Source organism: Hippoglossus stenolepis, chromosome 19, assembly GCF_022539355.2.
Source record: "Hippoglossus stenolepis isolate QCI-W04-F060 chromosome 19, HSTE1.2, whole genome shotgun sequence".
Classification (NCBI taxonomy): domain Eukaryota; kingdom Metazoa; phylum Chordata; class Actinopteri; order Pleuronectiformes; family Pleuronectidae; genus Hippoglossus; species Hippoglossus stenolepis.
This window is the reverse complement of record NC_061501.1, coordinates 12375514-12393310: the sequence shown is the minus strand read 5'-3', so window position 1 is coordinate 12393310 and position 17797 is coordinate 12375514. Positions and strand designations below refer to the sequence as shown.

Sequence of the window (17797 nt, the reverse complement as noted above, 5' to 3'; positions counted from 1 at the left end):
TTTTGAGGAGCCTGGCTCCAGTTTCACAGGGACCCGCTCCCCCCCCCTGCGACGCCCTGCTATTCTGGTCCCGTCTGTTCTATTAACAGCAGCCCTGATGTGTGTCACCATCCTCCCATCCCTCCCTCCTTCTCCCCTGTCCTCCATCTTCTCTGTCTCATCTCTCCATCCTTGCGGCGCCGCCTGCAAACACACCTCAGCTCAGTCAGTGGGTGAGTTACTGATGTGCGCATATCTGACCACACTGAGCAGACACCTTTGTGTGCTTTATCCACCTTTTGAGGGTGAATGGATTATAAATAGCTCCTGTTGCAGTAGGAGCAGGTAGGTTGACACTAGGGGGCGCTCATACGCTAAGCTGGTATGAGTCATCAGTGCGCACCTGAGGAACAGAGGAGATCACAGCCAGCTTCAATCTTACCGCCTTTATTTCTTTTTCTTTAAAACAGAAAATGATCGCTTCACAACAGGCCTCTTTAAGCAAACCCTCACGTTAAACTCGGCAACACCTACAAAACGGTATCAAAAGTGCACCATAGTGTTAATACATCTTCTCAAGGTCTAACATGTTCCAATGATAATATTATCTTCTTTTAATATTTATACAAATACCATTCTGTACACTGTAGAAATACACAACCCCTCGTTCTCCGCAAGTGGGACACTCACCCCCCCACATGTCCTCCTTTCCCTCCACGATCAAAAGCATGATCCACTCGCAGTAAATCCCAGTGCACAAGAAGAGTGTGTGGGGGTGAAGACAAGGCCAATATTACATCATATGAATTATTAAATACCCATTCAACCCCACACCCAAGGCAAAAACTAATACGCCACTCATACCAACCAACATCTGTACAACCCTCATTCAACGTCTCCTTTTTTAAAAACAATCTGGACAGTTTTCATTCATTATCGTCTCATTGTCTCTGCAGCAGCAGCAGCGGCAGCGGCAGCAGCAGCAGCAGCGTCCAGCCAAAGTGAAGGGTATGATGGGAGAGGAGGAACACGGGGGGTCAGGAGGGACAGCTGGTACAGAGGCAGAACTTCCACGGCTGAGCTGCGGCGCAGAGTGCTGAAAAAAGCACAGGTATGGATTACAGCTGTGCGAGCAGTTATGACACCGTACGGGCTGCTGTGGTGCGTTTATGGTCCGCTGTGCCGCGCGAAGAGGGAACCGAGCATTCCTCCTGGTTTCCGTGGTGAAACGCTCGATGTCCACATTTAGTCTCTGGACTGGTAAAAGAGGATGTAGCCCGACTCAGAGTTCTTGGAGATTTCAGAAGTGAGACCGTAGAATTCTTCTATGGCCTGGGCGTCGATTTTCTACCAGAACATAAATGGTGACATGAAGCAGTTAGATTTAATCAGTATTACACAATCAGACACGTGCTTGTAGAGTCTAAATCAAAGTATGACAAAAAAAGAAAAACGCACTCACCTCTACAATATCATCATCAAACAGCAACCAGAAGTCGTGACTTTTCACAATTGCAATGTAGTGACCCCTGTTCGGACCACTGAAAAGAAATAAAACAGAGTATTAACTCTATGGGGTCAAATTTAGCCATAAAGGTCCAACACATCCATGACCCACCCTCACTTGTTTTAAGTGATTAGATTCCTTCTCAGGATCATGCGAGTGTGTTACGGTCACATATTATTGAATGGAAAGTTCTGATCAGAAAGATCATGACGTCATTAGAATGGTTGTATCACTACAGATACTGTGAAGACTAAAATACTGCAAACTGACAACATAACACCATACCCATTAAATATGAGTATAATTACACTGATGTGAAACCTAATGGTTCTCCCACAAACATCTGTTTTAGTGAGGAAACTAAAACAGCTTGCATTGTTAATACTTTTTTATGTGAAGTTTGGTGACATTGTGTAACTCCAACAAAACTAATTTTAATAGATTCCCTTTACTAAGAAGCCTTTTTGTGAAAGTTATTTGGGGGAATTTGGGCTTGTTATTTGTCATGATTCAGCAAATTCAAACAGGAAGAGAAGAGAGGAAATGGGAATGAGATGCAACAGATCGCTGGCCTGACTCAGGCCCGATGTGGTTACTTTGTCAGCAGCATAAACTACTTTTCAACCAGGACACACATAATATGAAAATATATAACATCAAGAAAAGAAGGGGATAATAACGGTGAGGCATTTCTCAGACTTTTAACATATTACTACTGGAGCAGTTTGACTTTAATACTAATTATTGAAAAGTATAATATTGTGTATTGTGATCTTGGAGTGGGATAAATTCAGTATTTTGGTTTGAGTATACTCGATCATGCCCTGTAATATGTCTGTGTTAATTATTGTCGGTTGAAGTAGATAAATAAAATTCTTGTATCACTCAAGGACTATCAGTGGTGCTTTCACTAACGCCCACTCCCTCTGGCTCATACCTGGCCGGATGATGAGGGTCGTGTTTTCTGCTGTGAGGTGTGATTTAGAATCTATTGCAAATTATTCCTTTGTTCTGCTGCCGAACGGTTCGACTGCATTTTATCATTTGAACAATGATTTCTCTGGGTCTCCCTGCGTGATGACCTACACACCTCCCACAATGCACCACCACGGCCACCAGGTCATAGAGCCTCTCGGGATTGGTGGCGTCCCCGGACGTGTTGAAGAGGCGGAGCTCCAGGGGGAAGACAACGCGATAGGACAGCTTGGTGTAGCGCTGCAGCTGCTCCATGTACTTAAACCGCTTCAGGTGCAGAGCCAGGATCATCGGCAGCTTCTTAACACGCATCCTAAAAATCACAAATTACAGCATCACACACCGGATCTGAATATACTGAAAGAACAACTGAAGTTCATACACAGAGACTGAACCTGGTCACTGACCTCTTGTGTGCTTCCTGCTTGCTTCTACATTCTTCACAGTAGTATTTGTACTCACTGCACAGTGTCTCTGTGTTACTGAAACCTCTGAAGACCAATAAAGAGAAAAACTGGTCAGTTCACATCTACAAATTAATGTTGCAATTTCAAAAACAGTGAATTCTCCTTATGCAGGCTGTTGAAGGACCGAGCAGAGAGTAATTTCACCTCATGTTCTTTATTAGTGATGCAAAAAGGGTTTTATGAAACATTTCACTCAAATAGATTGTTACTGATGAAGGCAGCGGCTTTAAGCCAACAGCATCTGGCATGGGTCCAATATCAAACAAAATACATGAAAAAGAATTAAACTTTACAACTATGTGGTTAAATTCAGCCAAAATCTATGTAGGTTAAAAATGTGTAAATTCCCATTGATTGGTGCTGTGATGCTAATATTTAGTTGATTATTGGTAAGTGTTTAGTCTTAAAAACATATGATACAGTGTTTTATTTCTTTTGTCAGACCAACTGTCCAAAACCCAAAGAAACTCAGTTTACTATAATGTAAGAAGAGAAAGCTGCTCCTTCCCTCACGGATGAGTTGCAGGAACCAGTATGTTTTACATTTTAGCTTGAAATTAGCCTTTTCATACAGTTGCAGATTAACTTTCTGTCAATCAACAGCAGTACAAACTCTGCGGTAGGTCTGCCTGTTTGGCTGTTGTACCTGAGGCAGTGTGTGATGGAGGTATTCTGTTCTACATCCACTGAAAGGTCCAGAAAGTCCTCATCTTTGCTGCTTATCTGGAAAGAAAAGACAACATCAGAATTAACCAAAACCAAACACGAGAAAAACATGAAACTACAAGCTGTGGCCATATGGCATTAAAAACTCTGCTGTGTGCCGTTCCATTGTGTTTACTCAAAATACTGCAAACAAGCACACACTGACATAATTTATAGCTCAAACACAACCTTGTGCCAACAATCATCATCCGTGTAAGTTTACTTATCACTGACATTTGCAGCAGGATGGTTCAACGTGAGTAAAAACTTTAAACAAGGCAATGGTGTCATACATTAGAAGATGTTTGATGTAATCTGACTCAAAGTTGAGATGTAGAATAGCGGTGAGGCATCCTACCGTTTCGCAGGTGAGGCAGCGTGTCTCATTGGTCAGAGTGCCTTGGAAGATCTCGTGTACCCAAGTGGGAGCGGGCGTGGCATTGCTGTTGTTGTTCTGGGAATCCAATGTGCCATTGGCTAGGCGGCCATTGGTCTTGTCCTGCTTCCTCTCCTCTTGCAGCAGGTCAGCAATGGTGTTGAGTAAGTAGTTCAGGAATTCGTGGGCATCCTGCTGCATGTAGTTGTCAAACAACTCTGAAGGAGAAAATACATTTGGAGAGAGACTTTAGTTAATTCAGCTGATTTACGCATTCAGCAGGTACTTCAGGCCATCATGTTCTCTACAAACTCTCAACCAACGAGGAGAAACAAGCGAGTAAAGATTTTTAAATCGGCTGTTTGGGTGATGAATTGACACTAATCTTCCTGAGTTTATCCGTTCCCCCTCACCATTCTCCTTGCGTAGTCGTGTGATGAACTTCTTGGGCGGTATGACGCCCACTTTCCTCTTCTGGTTGGCAATACTGTGGAAAAGGTCAGCCAGGCAGGTGAGCAGGTTCTCCTTCCGCCGTGGCTGGCTGCGGTACGCCAAAATCTTTTCCCGAAACGGCCGGCAGAAGTACAGCGCCTGCAGCACCGAGTTGCAGTAGCAGGTGTTTCCAAACTATAATTAAAATGTGGAACAAAGTAGAATTAAAGTATGACACAATGGAAATGAGTTCCTGAGATTTTCCTTCCTCCATCATGAGTCCTGTTCGTCATTTGTTGACTACTCTGGATTTCTACGGATATTTCTCTATACATCCGGCTGAATGTTGATCTATGGTTTTATTGACTCTCCCTATTTTCCCATATAAGTGCACAGAGAGGCCTCTGAAAGTTTTTTATGGCCTGAACCAGTTACAACTATTGATGCGACATGAATTCTCCGTGCGAGGTTATATTTTGTACACTATTTTTCTATGTTTATTTATATTGATATAAACTATGAAATTCTGTTTTGCTAATACATCATATGGTTTGTTCAAAATGGTTTGTGGGAATTTAAGATGGCAAATCTGTTCTTTATCAGAAGTCTGAGGAAGAGCCTTGTGCTCGGAACGTCACCGGCACAAATAAATCCTTTAACTGGAGCTTTAGCTGTGCAGATTTTCTCTTCTTCAAACATTTTTGGTGGAGCTGTATACAACAAGACACTGGATATGCACAGAGTATCATTTGCTTACATTGACCAGGCCGAAGTAGTGCTCGTTGACCGGAAACTGCTCAGATCCAATCTCTTTCTCCAGTGCAGAGGCATTGGCGCCCTGTAAATACACAGAGACAAACAAAACATACATTATATTCATTAAATCAATACACACTGTAAGTTCAGCCATTACGTTGAACAGGACAATGGTATTTATACAAGTGAAGTGTAAAATCAGATTGGCAGCAGCTCGAGATTTTCAAGGTCACGTGTTGCTGAGATAACACAAAAAAACTAATGGGTGCTTGAAGCTTCCGAGACGAAAGCGTTTCCTCAAACTAACTCCATTCTGGGCTTTTACAGCTCAAAGCGAACATGCATTAGGTTCAGCTGACAGTGAAGTTGAGCTGACAGTGAAGTTGAGCTGCCACTGGCCGCAGCTGGCTCGCATCCCAGCAAAGATTTATTTTAAATGCACAGAAAAAGCTCGAGTCCCAGTAGAAAAGATCACGATGCGGATGTTTTTCTGGATGTGGTGCAGATCAGTGAGGCTGTTGAAACGCAGATCTGTCTCCCCCCCCGGTGAGTGTTGACGGGATGTGCAGACAGCAACAAACTGTGCAGAGAGCGGACACGGACATGGAGCGGATCCACAACTGCGTAGCTAATGTTAAACCATGTCGTCATTGCCCTGCGTTAATAATATCTGGTGGATCGTCCGAGGCCCACGCGCTAAATTGGCCTCTCTCTCTCTCTCTCTCTCTACACACGCTGCAGATTAATCGACCGGGAGCCACCATCCATCATCCAGCTGTGTTCCAGTTGTTGCCGAGGCTGTAACGCTGGTTTTTTAGCTTCGGCTACATTCACGGCTAGCTAGTTAGCAGCGAACCCCAGCGGCAGGTGCGCTGTCATTGAGCTTAAAAGGAAACTGCGATGAATAACCCGAGCGACTAACTCGGCAAGCTAGCGGTGAGAAAACCACGCAGGGGAAGCGAGTGGGCTGCTGTTAGCGAGAGAGGGACGGTGGGCGGCTGCGTGCTTTGCTTTGCCGTGGACGGAAAACCCGCTGTGCTAGCACCGCCGCCGCGAATCAACTGCTTTCGTTGACGATTCCGCGGCTCAAGGGCCCTATTAACGGCACGGACGCGGCGCCCCGGTCGGCCTGCGGTGTGAGTGGTGTCGGTGTGAAGCTGCCGTGCACTCACCATGGTACAAAAAGAGGCAAATTTGGAGACTGTCATTAGGATTTCCATTCGGCTCGCGCCATCTTCCTCCACACCGCTGCGCGCTGACAAGACTGGGCTGGCTCGGCGCGTGAGAGCAGGCACAGTCCGACAGCCCGAGGAACAAAACGAGAGCGTTCACTGCCACTTACTTCCGGCTTAGCTTCGTCCACGCACAAGCGTCATCGCGACCCTTGTTCGTAATTTATTTGGACAATCTCAATCTTTCCAATTCTGACATGTGCAACATCTTCCTCCTCATGGGGTGAAATATGACTTTGGCTCCATTAAATGAGGAGATTCCACCTTTCAATTATTTTTGTTCGTCCCTTAAAGGTTCAGTGTGTAGAGTTTAGTGGCATCTAGTGGTGAAGTGGCATATTGCAGCTGAATACCACTCCCAAACATGAAAGAGAACCAGTGGAATCTTTCAGTTGTCATAAAAACTCAAAAGTTTCTTCAGTCTGGGCTACTATAAAAAACATGGCTGCTTCCATAGAGAGGACCTGCTTCTGATTTAAACATAAAAGGTACAATTTAGATGATCACACAATAATGAAAACGACTATTTAGTATTCAATTTCTGCCAATAGATCCCTTTCACCTAAATCTTACACACTGGACTATTAAGAAAATGCACTGGGACAAAGCAAAGAAAGTAAATCCTAAGTGTTATTTTAAGTATTATTATTATTATTTATGTTTTTAATTGATGTTGTTGGTTTATTATATTTGCCTAAATGTCTCCCTAACATATGATTGACAACTTTGATATTGTTGTTGTATGTACGCATGGGCTCTCTGTTAGAATTGTGCATGTAGTTTGAGTATGTTTCCGATCAAAATAAATAAACACATATAAAGTTACTTCATGATCTTTGATGAGTTACTCATTTGTGTTAAATAAGTTAAACGTTAGCTAGCATGCCCAAGTGACCTTTGTTTTCTGGGTTTGCATGATGCACAAAGTGAAAACGTTTGCGGCCGTCAGAAATTAAACAAAAAGCACAGATTTGTTTTCCCTAATAAACAAGCAACTGCATCGATTGGTGTTTTTTTCCTTCTATCTACTAAACTATGTTAAACTGAAAATTCGCCGCAGAGACGTCCTTGTCAACATCTGATCTTAACGCAGTTGACGTATATCTCAGTGCCTCTGTGCTCCGGTGTTATCGATAAATAAACTGACTCAGGATCTTCTGCCTGTTTCACATTTTGTTTTTGTTTAAGGTCTTACTGTCATTTTGTTCAGGCAATATCGCGGACTGCCTGGATTGTATTTTACTAGGCGGAGTTTTGGGGCTTTATCTCTCTCTTTCCGCCGTACCCGCCATCTTGTAGCGACCGGGGGTAAGATCTTCTCCTCGATAAATAACATTTTCTGCGCTATTATCACATCATACCGACATAATTACATTAACATACGCACCACACATGTATCCTGACATGTCACAGTGAGGATTTATGGCGAGAAATCGCTCCTCGGAGGGATATTGTTCGTGTAAAGTGAGCAGGAGCAGCAGCGTGGCTCTCCATGTGGGCTCCGCTAGCTCAGAAACAATCAGCATAGAAACCGTATATTCCTCTAAATCCTCGATTCCACCAGTTAAATGCAACTTCACCGACATTTGTAGTTGATGCTCGGTCTAATTTAACCACAACACAGCGTAAATGTCACCTACGAAGTTAATGTAGTCCCATAGCTTATCATAAATCCATTCATAGGCTGTTGAATTAGCTGCCTCGTTGCATAGCGTCAAATCAAACTGCTCTAGATCCATGGATATTTACTTTTAACCATATAGGTGTGTAAATCTATTCTGACAGTTGTCATTTACTTAAATCAGCTGTTTCAGGCACAGTGAGCTCATCTTATGTAGCAACAAGGTGTGGACAGGGTATTGGCCTTTATAGATAGTCACTGCAGTCAAGTACCCTTTACCCATTGTAGTGAATTTTAATCTATCCTTCTTTTTGGGACACTAATCAGTACCGAAGTTACACATCTCCCATCTTAATGTGTTGCAGTGAGATTAAAACAAAGTACACTCCAGCACTGACATCGTTTCCCAAATTTAAAAGTAAACTTCTAACTCTTTTTTCCCCCCCTCTCTCTCAGTAATCAGGCATCATGACGAACACCAGAGGCAAGAGGAGGGGGACCCGGTACATGTTCAGCAGGCCATTCCGCAAGCACGGTGAGTCCATGTTTTTAAGTGCATTTGTTTTTATTGTTGATGTGTCAGAAAGTTTGTTTCTTACAACCAGGACCACTGCAAAATAACATGAATTAATTTGCATGTTCTTCACAGGCCCAATCCCCCTGTCCACTTACATGCGTATCTACAAGAAGGGTGACATCGTTGACATCAAGGTAAGACAGTGGAAAAAGTGAAATGCACTAAGGTCCATGCCCTTATGATTAAGTTAAATAGTTAACATTGCTGTTTGTAATGCATTGTATATGTGATTCTTTCCAGGGCACAGGCACCATTCAGAAGGGAATGCCCCACAAGTGTTACCATGGCAAGACAGGACGTGTCTACAACGTAACCCAACATGCTGTCGGCATCATTGTCAACAAGCAGGTCAAGTAAGTCGGAAGTTGCAATTATTGTGTGAGATATCTGAATGTGTATGCTCCTGTAACTTTGAACTGGCTCACACCAAAAAACTCAACACTTACAAATCAAAAGCTGATTACATTTAGTAATTCAAACAGATTTCCTGTTTGTTGAAGCCACACAAATGCGTTTTGTCATCACTATGAAATTGACCGGCATACAAGGACCCAAGACTAAGGAAACCAACTGTATTATGTTTGAGTCTATACTAACCCCATGAAGCCTTTAAGACCAGATGCAACATGTGATATCTATGTGCTTCTCTTTAGATCTGGACGTGATGAGTATCACTTGTACGTTGGATCTTCTGCACAAATTTAGTTACCAATTACCAGTAGATGTTAGCAACTTGTGAGCAACATTTAATGGAGTACAACAATCATGATGAAAACCACAATGCAAATACAACAACTTGAAACAAGCCTTTTTAGAGGACATCTTGGGTCTTAATGGGTATTGACTATTGATTATAAAGAGCCACTGTTCAAAGTTGCATTGAATGTCTGTCAAATAATAAAATGTCCTTTTTGTGTATTTGCTCTTAAATGTCATTTATAGGAAAAAATGAGACCCCATCTTCACTTTGCCACCTGGATTCTTAATGTCCTCAGTGGTCATTCACATGGGGAAAATTATTTCATCCTTAAGCACCCCAGTCTAACTTTTGTTCGACCTGGGGCTGTACTGAGGGGACAGCCGAGTAAAGTAGATCTTTCAACACCGCTGCTGTTTAGTTTTGTGCAAAAGCTGCCTGGCAGGCTACATAAATGTTTTATGTGTTGGATATGAACATGTTTATCCTCTGGGCTTTCACAGGGGCAGGATCCTGGCCAAGAGGATCAACGTGCGCATTGAGCATGTGAAGCACTCAAAGAGCAGGGACAGTTTCCTGCAGCGCGTCAAGGAGAACGAGAGCAAAAAGATGGAGGCCAAGCAGAAGGGCAGCTGGGTGGAACTGAAGCGTCAGGTATGTCTTGGTGAAAACACTCTGGTGAATGCAGATTTGAAATTAATAGAACTGCAGTGGTCATTGCATTTACTTGTTTTAACTTTATTAATTAGTTTTCTGGGGTTTGTTTTCTAATTCAATGACCTAAAATTTCCTCCTTGTCTCTACAGCCCGCTCCTCCCCGTGAGGCTCACTTCGTCAGCACCAAGAAAAACGTGCCACAGCTGCTGGAGCCCATCCCCTACGAGTTCATGGCTTAAAGTGCTCACAAGAATAAAAAAATTTGTACACTCAACTGCTCGTCATGGTGTCGTCTGTTCACACTTGTGAATGTATGTTTGTGTGTCATGATTAACTTTTTACTCTGATATGCCTGATGGCTTAAAATGAAATCAGAAGTAGAGCACTTAACTGGGCCAAGACCCAACCGTCCCCTTATGAAAACCACATTTAAATAAACTAGATCTGGATTTTTTTGGGGGGCATCTGTGCTAAATTGCACACACAAATATCAGTCCTAATCATTCACAAAGATCAATGATACATTTTTCTGATTAATAAACAAATTCTGGAAAACACTATCTTGCAATGTCTACAGAAAAAAGATTTGTGGAGCCTCCTGATCCAGTTCTGCAGTAAAATTGAATGAGTTCTCTGACCCATATCACCGATATAGATGTGTCATCCTTCTAACTATCAAACAAGTGCAGATGAAAACTTGGGTAACAAGACTGACTTGAATCCACCTGCCTCATTTTTAGGGTTCAGATCTCCATGCTGGCTCACTCATGACATCACAGGGTCATATGAACAGAACACATCCAATAATGTTTTTGGTCAATGGAGAACGGAGTGTTAGAGAGTCAAACATCTGCTGTGACCTGGGGTTGATAATTATTCTGTAACAGTAACAAAGGCCTCACAAACGTGTGTTGTACCTAAATGAGTGTTACTGATTACACTGGTGTTTTATTACCTCAACTGATTAACAAGGACAAATGTTGGAGCACTTTTGAGACCTCACTCTTTCACTACAATGAACAAGTATGTGTGTGTGGTTATTCAGGCCTACTGACTGATTTGTGCTGCTATATCTGATAAAGTAAATAGATCACAGCGATTAATGCTATATAAACTCCAGAACAGCAGTGTTGAGATCTGATACAAGAACTGGAAACAGTCAAGTCATGACAACAGACAGGCAAAATATCTGATCGTGTCAGACAGTGGAATAAGGGGATTTATTGTTTAACCTTGAAACCACTCAAAGGGGAAGTTAAAAGACACTGGATCTAAGGGCTTTGACTACTTAAATAAATGGTTGTGTGCACGTCAAGCTCAGTTGGTCACGCCAGTGAAAGAAAAAATAAATACAATTTAGTCCAATTCTAGTGGATGCCACAACCAGTAAGAGTTGTACTGTGTTAGTGCAGTAGGTGGCAGTGTGCACCAGGTTTTGTGCTGAACTCAGAACATGCATTTGTTTTTTCTCGGCTGTATAAGACTATTAATATACCTGTTTGTTTAAATAAGGTTGATCTGTCAGAATTGAAAATACTTACTGACTGTTTCTGTTGTAACCACAGATAGCGTCATTTGTAAAGTTAAAAACTTAACTCATTGACATAAAGAAGATCATTTGCTATTTTATCATGTCTTTATTAAAAAGATGTTGTAGTGGCTATTTGTCCAAAAGATGTTTCTGTCAAAATAAACTTCATCAGCTGGATTCTCCTTAGACCAAATATATCTCCATTGTTCAACATCAGTTGCTTCTCTTATGACAGCTGTTCTATTTGCAACAAATGTGTGGAAACACTTGGTTTCAGGCTCTGCTCTCCAATACAGTGGTTGTTTGGTAAGATGGAATTTTTGTGTCTGAAAGGTAGGTCAAGGGAGTAATGGCCATTATTCAGCACTGCTGAGCCGTCAGAAATAGTCATAAACTTAATGTCTTCTCTTGACATTTCAGCCTGTTCCTTGGATGACCTTTCGCTGAATTTATGGTTATTTGATTAACCAGCATTTCACCAATGTTTGCAATGGAAATTCGATTGGTAGTTTACAGATGCAGTTTGTTTCCTGCTGTTGTTTCCATCTCGAAGTGGACCATCAAGTACCCATCCCACTTTGGTTCTCAACACATGCTCCCAAGGTTCCATCACTTTTGATGCCTTTGTTCCAATGAGCAAGTCAATGTCAGAGTGAATTTCATGGAGTTCAAAACCCCTAAATATGGCCATTGATCAACATCTTGTTGCACGGGGACATTCAGCTTGGTCACCGGCATGCACCTTTAGGTGAAAACATCAGGCAACCCAATGAAGTCATCCTTATCCAATCCAGACACTTCCAAACCTGATATCACATGACTGTCCACAGAACTGCAAGGGTCATCAACAATCACAATCACAGGTCACTGCTTCCAATGTATCAATATTACAACCGGAAATCAAGTGACCGCAACTTCTTTCTGCACTGCGGGATCAAACCATCACGGTAGTTCCTTGGCGTCTCGCACCAATGGAACGAAAACCGCAGCAGCAACGCAGACTATCAGCGCAAATCGAGGGCCGACACAATTAAAGCCACCAAAGCACAAAGCAATGAAACATGACCGTCAACTCCAATCGTTGTGCCGTTTTCCCATACAGCTTGACGGTCACTGTGTGTCCTGCAGTACACGTACCATGTCGCTGCGTGCCCCGTGTTTCCGTTTGGTACGGTGCGCTCGTGCTTTGGCTTGGCTGTCGTGTCGGTGAAAGCTTGGCTTTTATAACGTGCACTGAAGAATGCACATCCACATGAAATCCACCGAATCCAACAAATGTTCCTTTTTACAGTTTTCTTGTTCCATGGGTGGTTTCTTTTTACTTTCATGTTTCAAAGGATTTTTTAAAACTTTTTTTCAAAGCAAGGTCTTTTACTTTGTGTTTCAAAGGAAGGTTTTTTACTTTTAAGTTTCAAAGGAGGTTTTTTTCAAAATCAACTTTAGAAAAAGCCACTGATGCAGCAGTCTAATTGGGTTGTACTCAGGCAATTAAAGAAGTCCATTGTCCACGCTGAATTCACGGTTGGGTAGATTTATTTTCCAGTTCAAAAACACAGTTACACATGTTCTTCTCCTCGTGCTCTGGTTAAAAACCAGTTCCCTTCCTGCTGCTTCCCCTCATTAACACACCTGCTACCTTTATGGTGAATCCTACCTGGTCTAGTGCTTAGTGCCCCCTAGTGTCCCAAAATATAAATGCAAAAATAACAAATAATAATAGTCACAATATCTCAACTAATGAAATAGCTCCTACAGATGTGAATATGAAGACTATACCACAATAAAGTTAATGGTTAATTAAAGTAGCTATTAAATATTACCATTAATATTATGAATAATAATAATAAGAGGAAGATTCGATCTGTCAAAATGCCTCTGGGTATTTTGTTGATACATATATATTTGTGTGTGTTTGTGTTTGCCTGCCGTGGTGTTGCAGCACTGTGTGTGTGTGTGTGTGTATAGCACTTGGTGTGTGCTGTTTAATCAGTGGAGGCTGAATGGCTGGCTGGTTATGTGACAAATAGGTTATCTCATCCCACCTCAGTACTTTACCCAATATTTACACGAATTAGGACCAGTTTACAGAGATAGGGGCCAGCAGCTGACAGGATGAAGTGTCTGTGTGTGTGAGTGTGTGTGTGTGTGTGAGAGAGAGGAGGTCATTAATGAATCAGTCCAAGGATTATGTTTCATTTCTATGGGTGAATATCTTAAATTTTCTTTATTAAGAAAAGTCGAGGATGAGAAAAATAAAAAAGAGAAGCTAAATAAACGAGGGGAAATGCACTATAACAATCCTGGAATGGATCCCTGACGATCAATCTGCAGAGGTCGTCTTTCAACACCTTCATAACCCTGCAGGCCTGAGGTCAGGGAATTCAGACGCGGGTCTTATCAGGGCAGAGTAATAAGTATCCAACAACCCGAGGAGATAAAACCAGGAAAAACAGATAGATAAATAAAATGCAATCCATCAATGAGTGGGTTGGCAGCCAAAGCCCTTGGTATTGATCGGTTAGGTCTGGATTTCGCTCGGAGTATTTAGATAAGGGGCATTTTTATCTATACATTTTTGTATATTCCCACAGCTTTTATCACTGTTTAATATATTAACTGAGCCGCACAGGGGATTTGTACTTTGCTGCTTTTCACAATAAATCATTTCACAATTTAACCACGAAAGTTGAAAACAATCCCACTATAGCTGCGTGGCCTCATTTGATCAGTTTTTAAGAATATATCCTGTCTATGCATCTACAGTAGGTCCTTTGTGTGTGCGTTCTCACAGATACACCAGAGTGTCATGTGTGGCACTGACTCATGGAAGTTACTGATTGAAGGAACAAAAAGTAAACAGAGAAGGAGAGAAAGAGAGAGAGAGAGAGAATGCGAGCGGAGAGGGAGGAGGGCAGAGAGACGAGGCCTGTGGATAAAAGCTGTGGAGCACTATGAACTCCTTAATCACACACGTTTGACAGACACAGATTGAGTCTGTCAGCTCAGCCAGCAGCTCGGAGCAGCTGTATCGACTCGGGGTGTTACATATTAACCACACACGCACACACACCCACTCACGCACGCACACACACACACAGGGTAGATAATTGGATATGGACACAGACTTCTAGCACCAGAGGAGTCGAGCATGATATGACATTTTACATTTATTACCCTTCATAATGCACTTACGATTAAGGGCACCTCCATCCAAATAATACAAATACATTTTCCCTCACTTATCTCTGGAGTTACAGTCACATACCGTGGTTTCTTGTGACAATCGTTTGACATCTGTTGCTGAGATTTACAATAGAGATTAATGGGATTCTATTCGTGGGTTGAAATCTCTCAACAGGAAAGTGACCCTCCAGAAAAAGTGGTCTGTGTTCACTGTGGTCTGGATGACAATAAACACAACAGTGTCAACTTTCTTTGGTCAGTGTCGTCAGTGGATTAATTGGGAAACAAGTTGCTGTTATTTCAATTTGATTCATTGTTCTTTATCTAGTGAGACACTAAAGTAAAAGTAGTGGTTAGGAAACAGATTAAAGGATCCTACATTGTAGTCCTGTGTTTTTGTTTGGATGTTTCAGAATACTGTGGACGTTGCATATATAGTATGAAATCTGTCTGATAAAGAGAAGAATTATGTAAAAATATTTTAATGCAATGTAAAAAAAACTGTTACTATATAATATAAAAGTCTAGCATCAAAACTATTGTCACAAAATATTTTTTTTAGAAATAAAGTACTGAAAATGATCAAAGTAAAAGTGTGCTAGTATCATGTATTATCAGATTAATTTATTCCTATGGATGTGTTTATGTATTAGCAGAATTTCGGTGTAATTTTGGGGTGTTTGTGACCTGTAAAGTTTATAGTACTTTATTAGATCACTGTGTTTTTTTTTTAATACAAAATCGTAATTTGAAATAAATAAAAATGAAATGAAATGAAATTGAAATACTCAAGTTAAGTATCTGCTTAAGGACTGTGAGCACATATGAAATTAAAGTAATTTCCATTGTACTGGGGTGAAGTCCCAGAAGGGCTAGGTGAGAAAAAACACGTTCTCTTATCTCCCTCGTGCTCTCTACAAGAAAAAGGACCTTCATTGGTCATGACAATAATATTTGTGACTGTGGTGCAAGTGTGCAAAGGTGTGACAGTGTGTGTTGACATGATATGTGTGTGTGTGTGTGTGTGTGTGTGTGTGTGTGTGTGTGTGTTTGGGATAGGCCTGAGGCTTTGACAAAGGCACAAGGAAATCCCACCTCAGGCCAAACAGAGTGCATGCTGTATCTCTGTGTGTGATAGGTGCGGTGATAGAGTCTGTTCGGTTATCAGAGATGGGGGAGGCATGGTCATATATGTGGATATTGGGCCAGCTGTATTGATCCCGGCCCTGACAGCAGAAGAGGAGGAGGAGGAGGAGGAGGTGAGGGCGACCGGAAGAGAAGAGGAGGAGGCTGATAACAGAGTCAACTGACCCAGGCATGTTCACCTGAAGCATGGGAGGGCACCGAGTTAACGGCCAACAGGCTCTCAATAGGCCTCATTCACAAAAGTCAGTCAAAGGTTTCATGTGAGAGCATGGCACGGGGCACAGGGGTCATCTCCAGTGTTTGCACAAGCAGATAGTGTCACCGGATTGTTAGTGCACTCTGAATTAGTCTTTTAGGCCTTCAAATTTCTCTTTTTTTATTCAAACCATGACTAGTTAATCTATTTGATCTTCAAAATAAAATTCCTAAACAAAACAAATGCATCTTGGCTAACTTTAATACTCCCAACACACAAGGCAAAATTGTTTTGGACCAGAATTGGCCGACATCCCACACATGGTTTTGTGTTGTTTGTGCCATATTCACTATTTACCACATGAGCTGTTTTAGGTTCACATCCAGATTACACCTTGCCTGGAGAACAGCATGTTTAGCATATTCAGGCCCTCATTTGTTTTGGGATATTTGGGTCATATTTGCTGTTATACATGTAGGCAACATTATGCTTACTCCATTTTTCTTCAGGCCACAAAAAGGCTGAATCTGAAGTGGCCCACATTCACGTGCTATCTAGGATGGGTGTTTCTGCCACAGGCTTATTTGGACTAGTTTAGGAAGAAGCTTATGGTGACTAATAGTGACTAATGCAGGCGAAAGTTAGCAAACTTTAAATAAAAACAGCTATAAAACAAACACTGCTAATTCAGTCTGTTTGTTTTGCTGACTCAATCTCCTCTAGTTATAGTGCAACTGCTACTAAGTGTTTTAGCAGTTTGTCATAAGCTTAAACAGTTGAATTTCTGCTTCAATAGCATTAGCATCTACTGTCCTATTATCTGCTTTGGAAAGCAGATTTATTTATAACCCGGAAGCTTATGTTGACTAGAACAGTGATTAGTTTAGGCTAAAGTTAGCAACCTTCAAATAGATACAGACACTGCTAATGAGATTGGTTTCTTTTGTAGACTTAATGTCCTCTAGTTGTCCAACTGTCAGCATGTACACTTTTACTATCTATTTTTAAAGAATATTAGACTTAACTGAGATAAATGTGGTCTAAGTTAGATAAAGGTGGTCTAACTGTACAGTGTGCTTGTGTCATACATACTAAATAAAATGCTAAGTTAATGTAACAGTAGCACAAGTGGAGAATGCTCTGTCTCTAATAGGTGTTCTATATAGACTGCATACAAAGATGGATGACTTCTCCCCAGAAGTGAAGCTAAAGCATCTCAATCACCACCTGGTGGGCGGCTGCTGTATAGATCCCAAGTCCTGCCTCCTTCATGTTGGGACATGGGCCTAACTAAAAAGTCAAAGAACACATCAAATACATTTCACTCAAAAATGCTTCCTGTGACATTACTGTTGGTCCAAGTTATTTCATTGAAACAAGTTGAAATGTCACGTGGCAGAGTTCATTTCTGGCAGTTTCTGGAAACTCATCATTTCTGGACTGCGATGTGTCATCCATCTTCATATACAGTCTTTAATGTAGAAAAATAGATTAGCGATATGCTGGTCCTATCCAATAAGACCAATAAAGCTGTAGAATCTTGTTAATCTCTATGTTGAACAGTATTTTATTGCCCATGACTTTACTTTCCACTTGTAAGACTCCATATTCTTGTATTCTTGCTTTAAAAGCCTGTGAGAGGTTGATTTCGTTTCAGCTCTGTGGGTCACAAAGGGCCTCAGTGGAGACTAATTTCTGACAACAATAAATCTCACCTATCAGAGAGCAATATTGGAGGGTTGATAAGATTAGGATTAGAG

The 17797-nt window shown here is 41.6% G+C and overlaps 2 protein-coding genes across 2 annotated transcripts; one reads left to right on the top strand and one right to left on the bottom strand.

The window, feature by feature from the left end:
* Nucleotides 1–410: 410 nt before the first annotated feature.
* usp12a (ubiquitin specific peptidase 12a) lies at nucleotides 411–6538 on the bottom strand. Its single transcript, XM_035142511.2, has 9 exons — nucleotides 6370–6538; nucleotides 5199–5279; nucleotides 4423–4636; nucleotides 3992–4227; nucleotides 3575–3651; nucleotides 2869–2952; nucleotides 2577–2774; nucleotides 1442–1520; nucleotides 411–1326 (listed from the first exon to the last, which is right to left on the bottom strand). The coding sequence occupies exons 1-9, from the start codon at nucleotides 6415–6417 to the stop codon at nucleotides 1225–1227; spliced, it is 1119 nt and encodes a 372-aa protein (XP_034998402.1). The 5' UTR covers nucleotides 6418–6538; the 3' UTR covers nucleotides 411–1224.
* Nucleotides 6539–7623: 1085 nt separating this feature from the next.
* On the top strand, nucleotides 7624–10255 carry rpl21 (ribosomal protein L21). Its single transcript, XM_035142512.1, has 6 exons — nucleotides 7624–7737; nucleotides 8507–8585; nucleotides 8700–8761; nucleotides 8868–8980; nucleotides 9828–9978; nucleotides 10131–10255. The coding sequence occupies exons 2-6, from the start codon at nucleotides 8519–8521 to the stop codon at nucleotides 10218–10220; spliced, it is 483 nt and encodes a 160-aa protein (XP_034998403.1). The 5' UTR covers nucleotides 7624–7737; nucleotides 8507–8518; the 3' UTR covers nucleotides 10221–10255.
* Nucleotides 10256–17797: the final 7542 nt, after the last annotated feature.

Coding starts and splice junctions, on each gene's coding strand:
- usp12a (XM_035142511.2), bottom strand. CDS start 6,417: ATGGAAATCCTAATGACAGTCTCCAAATTTGCCTCTTTTTGTACCATG. Junction 2,953..3,574: donor TCCATCACACACTGCCTCAG/GTACAACAGCCA, acceptor ATTGGTCTTCAG/AGGTTTCAGTAACACAGAGA. Junction 2,775..2,868: donor AAGCAGGAAGCACACAAGAG/GTCAGTGACCAG, acceptor TGTGATTTTTAG/GATGCGTGTTAAGAAGCTGC.
- rpl21 (XM_035142512.1), top strand. CDS start 8,519: ATGACGAACACCAGAGGCAAGAGGAGGGGGACCCGGTACATGTTCAGC. Junction 8,762..8,867: donor GTGACATCGTTGACATCAAG/GTAAGACAGTGG, acceptor GATTCTTTCCAG/GGCACAGGCACCATTCAGAA. Junction 8,981..9,827: donor ATTGTCAACAAGCAGGTCAA/GTAAGTCGGAAG, acceptor GGGCTTTCACAG/GGGCAGGATCCTGGCCAAGA.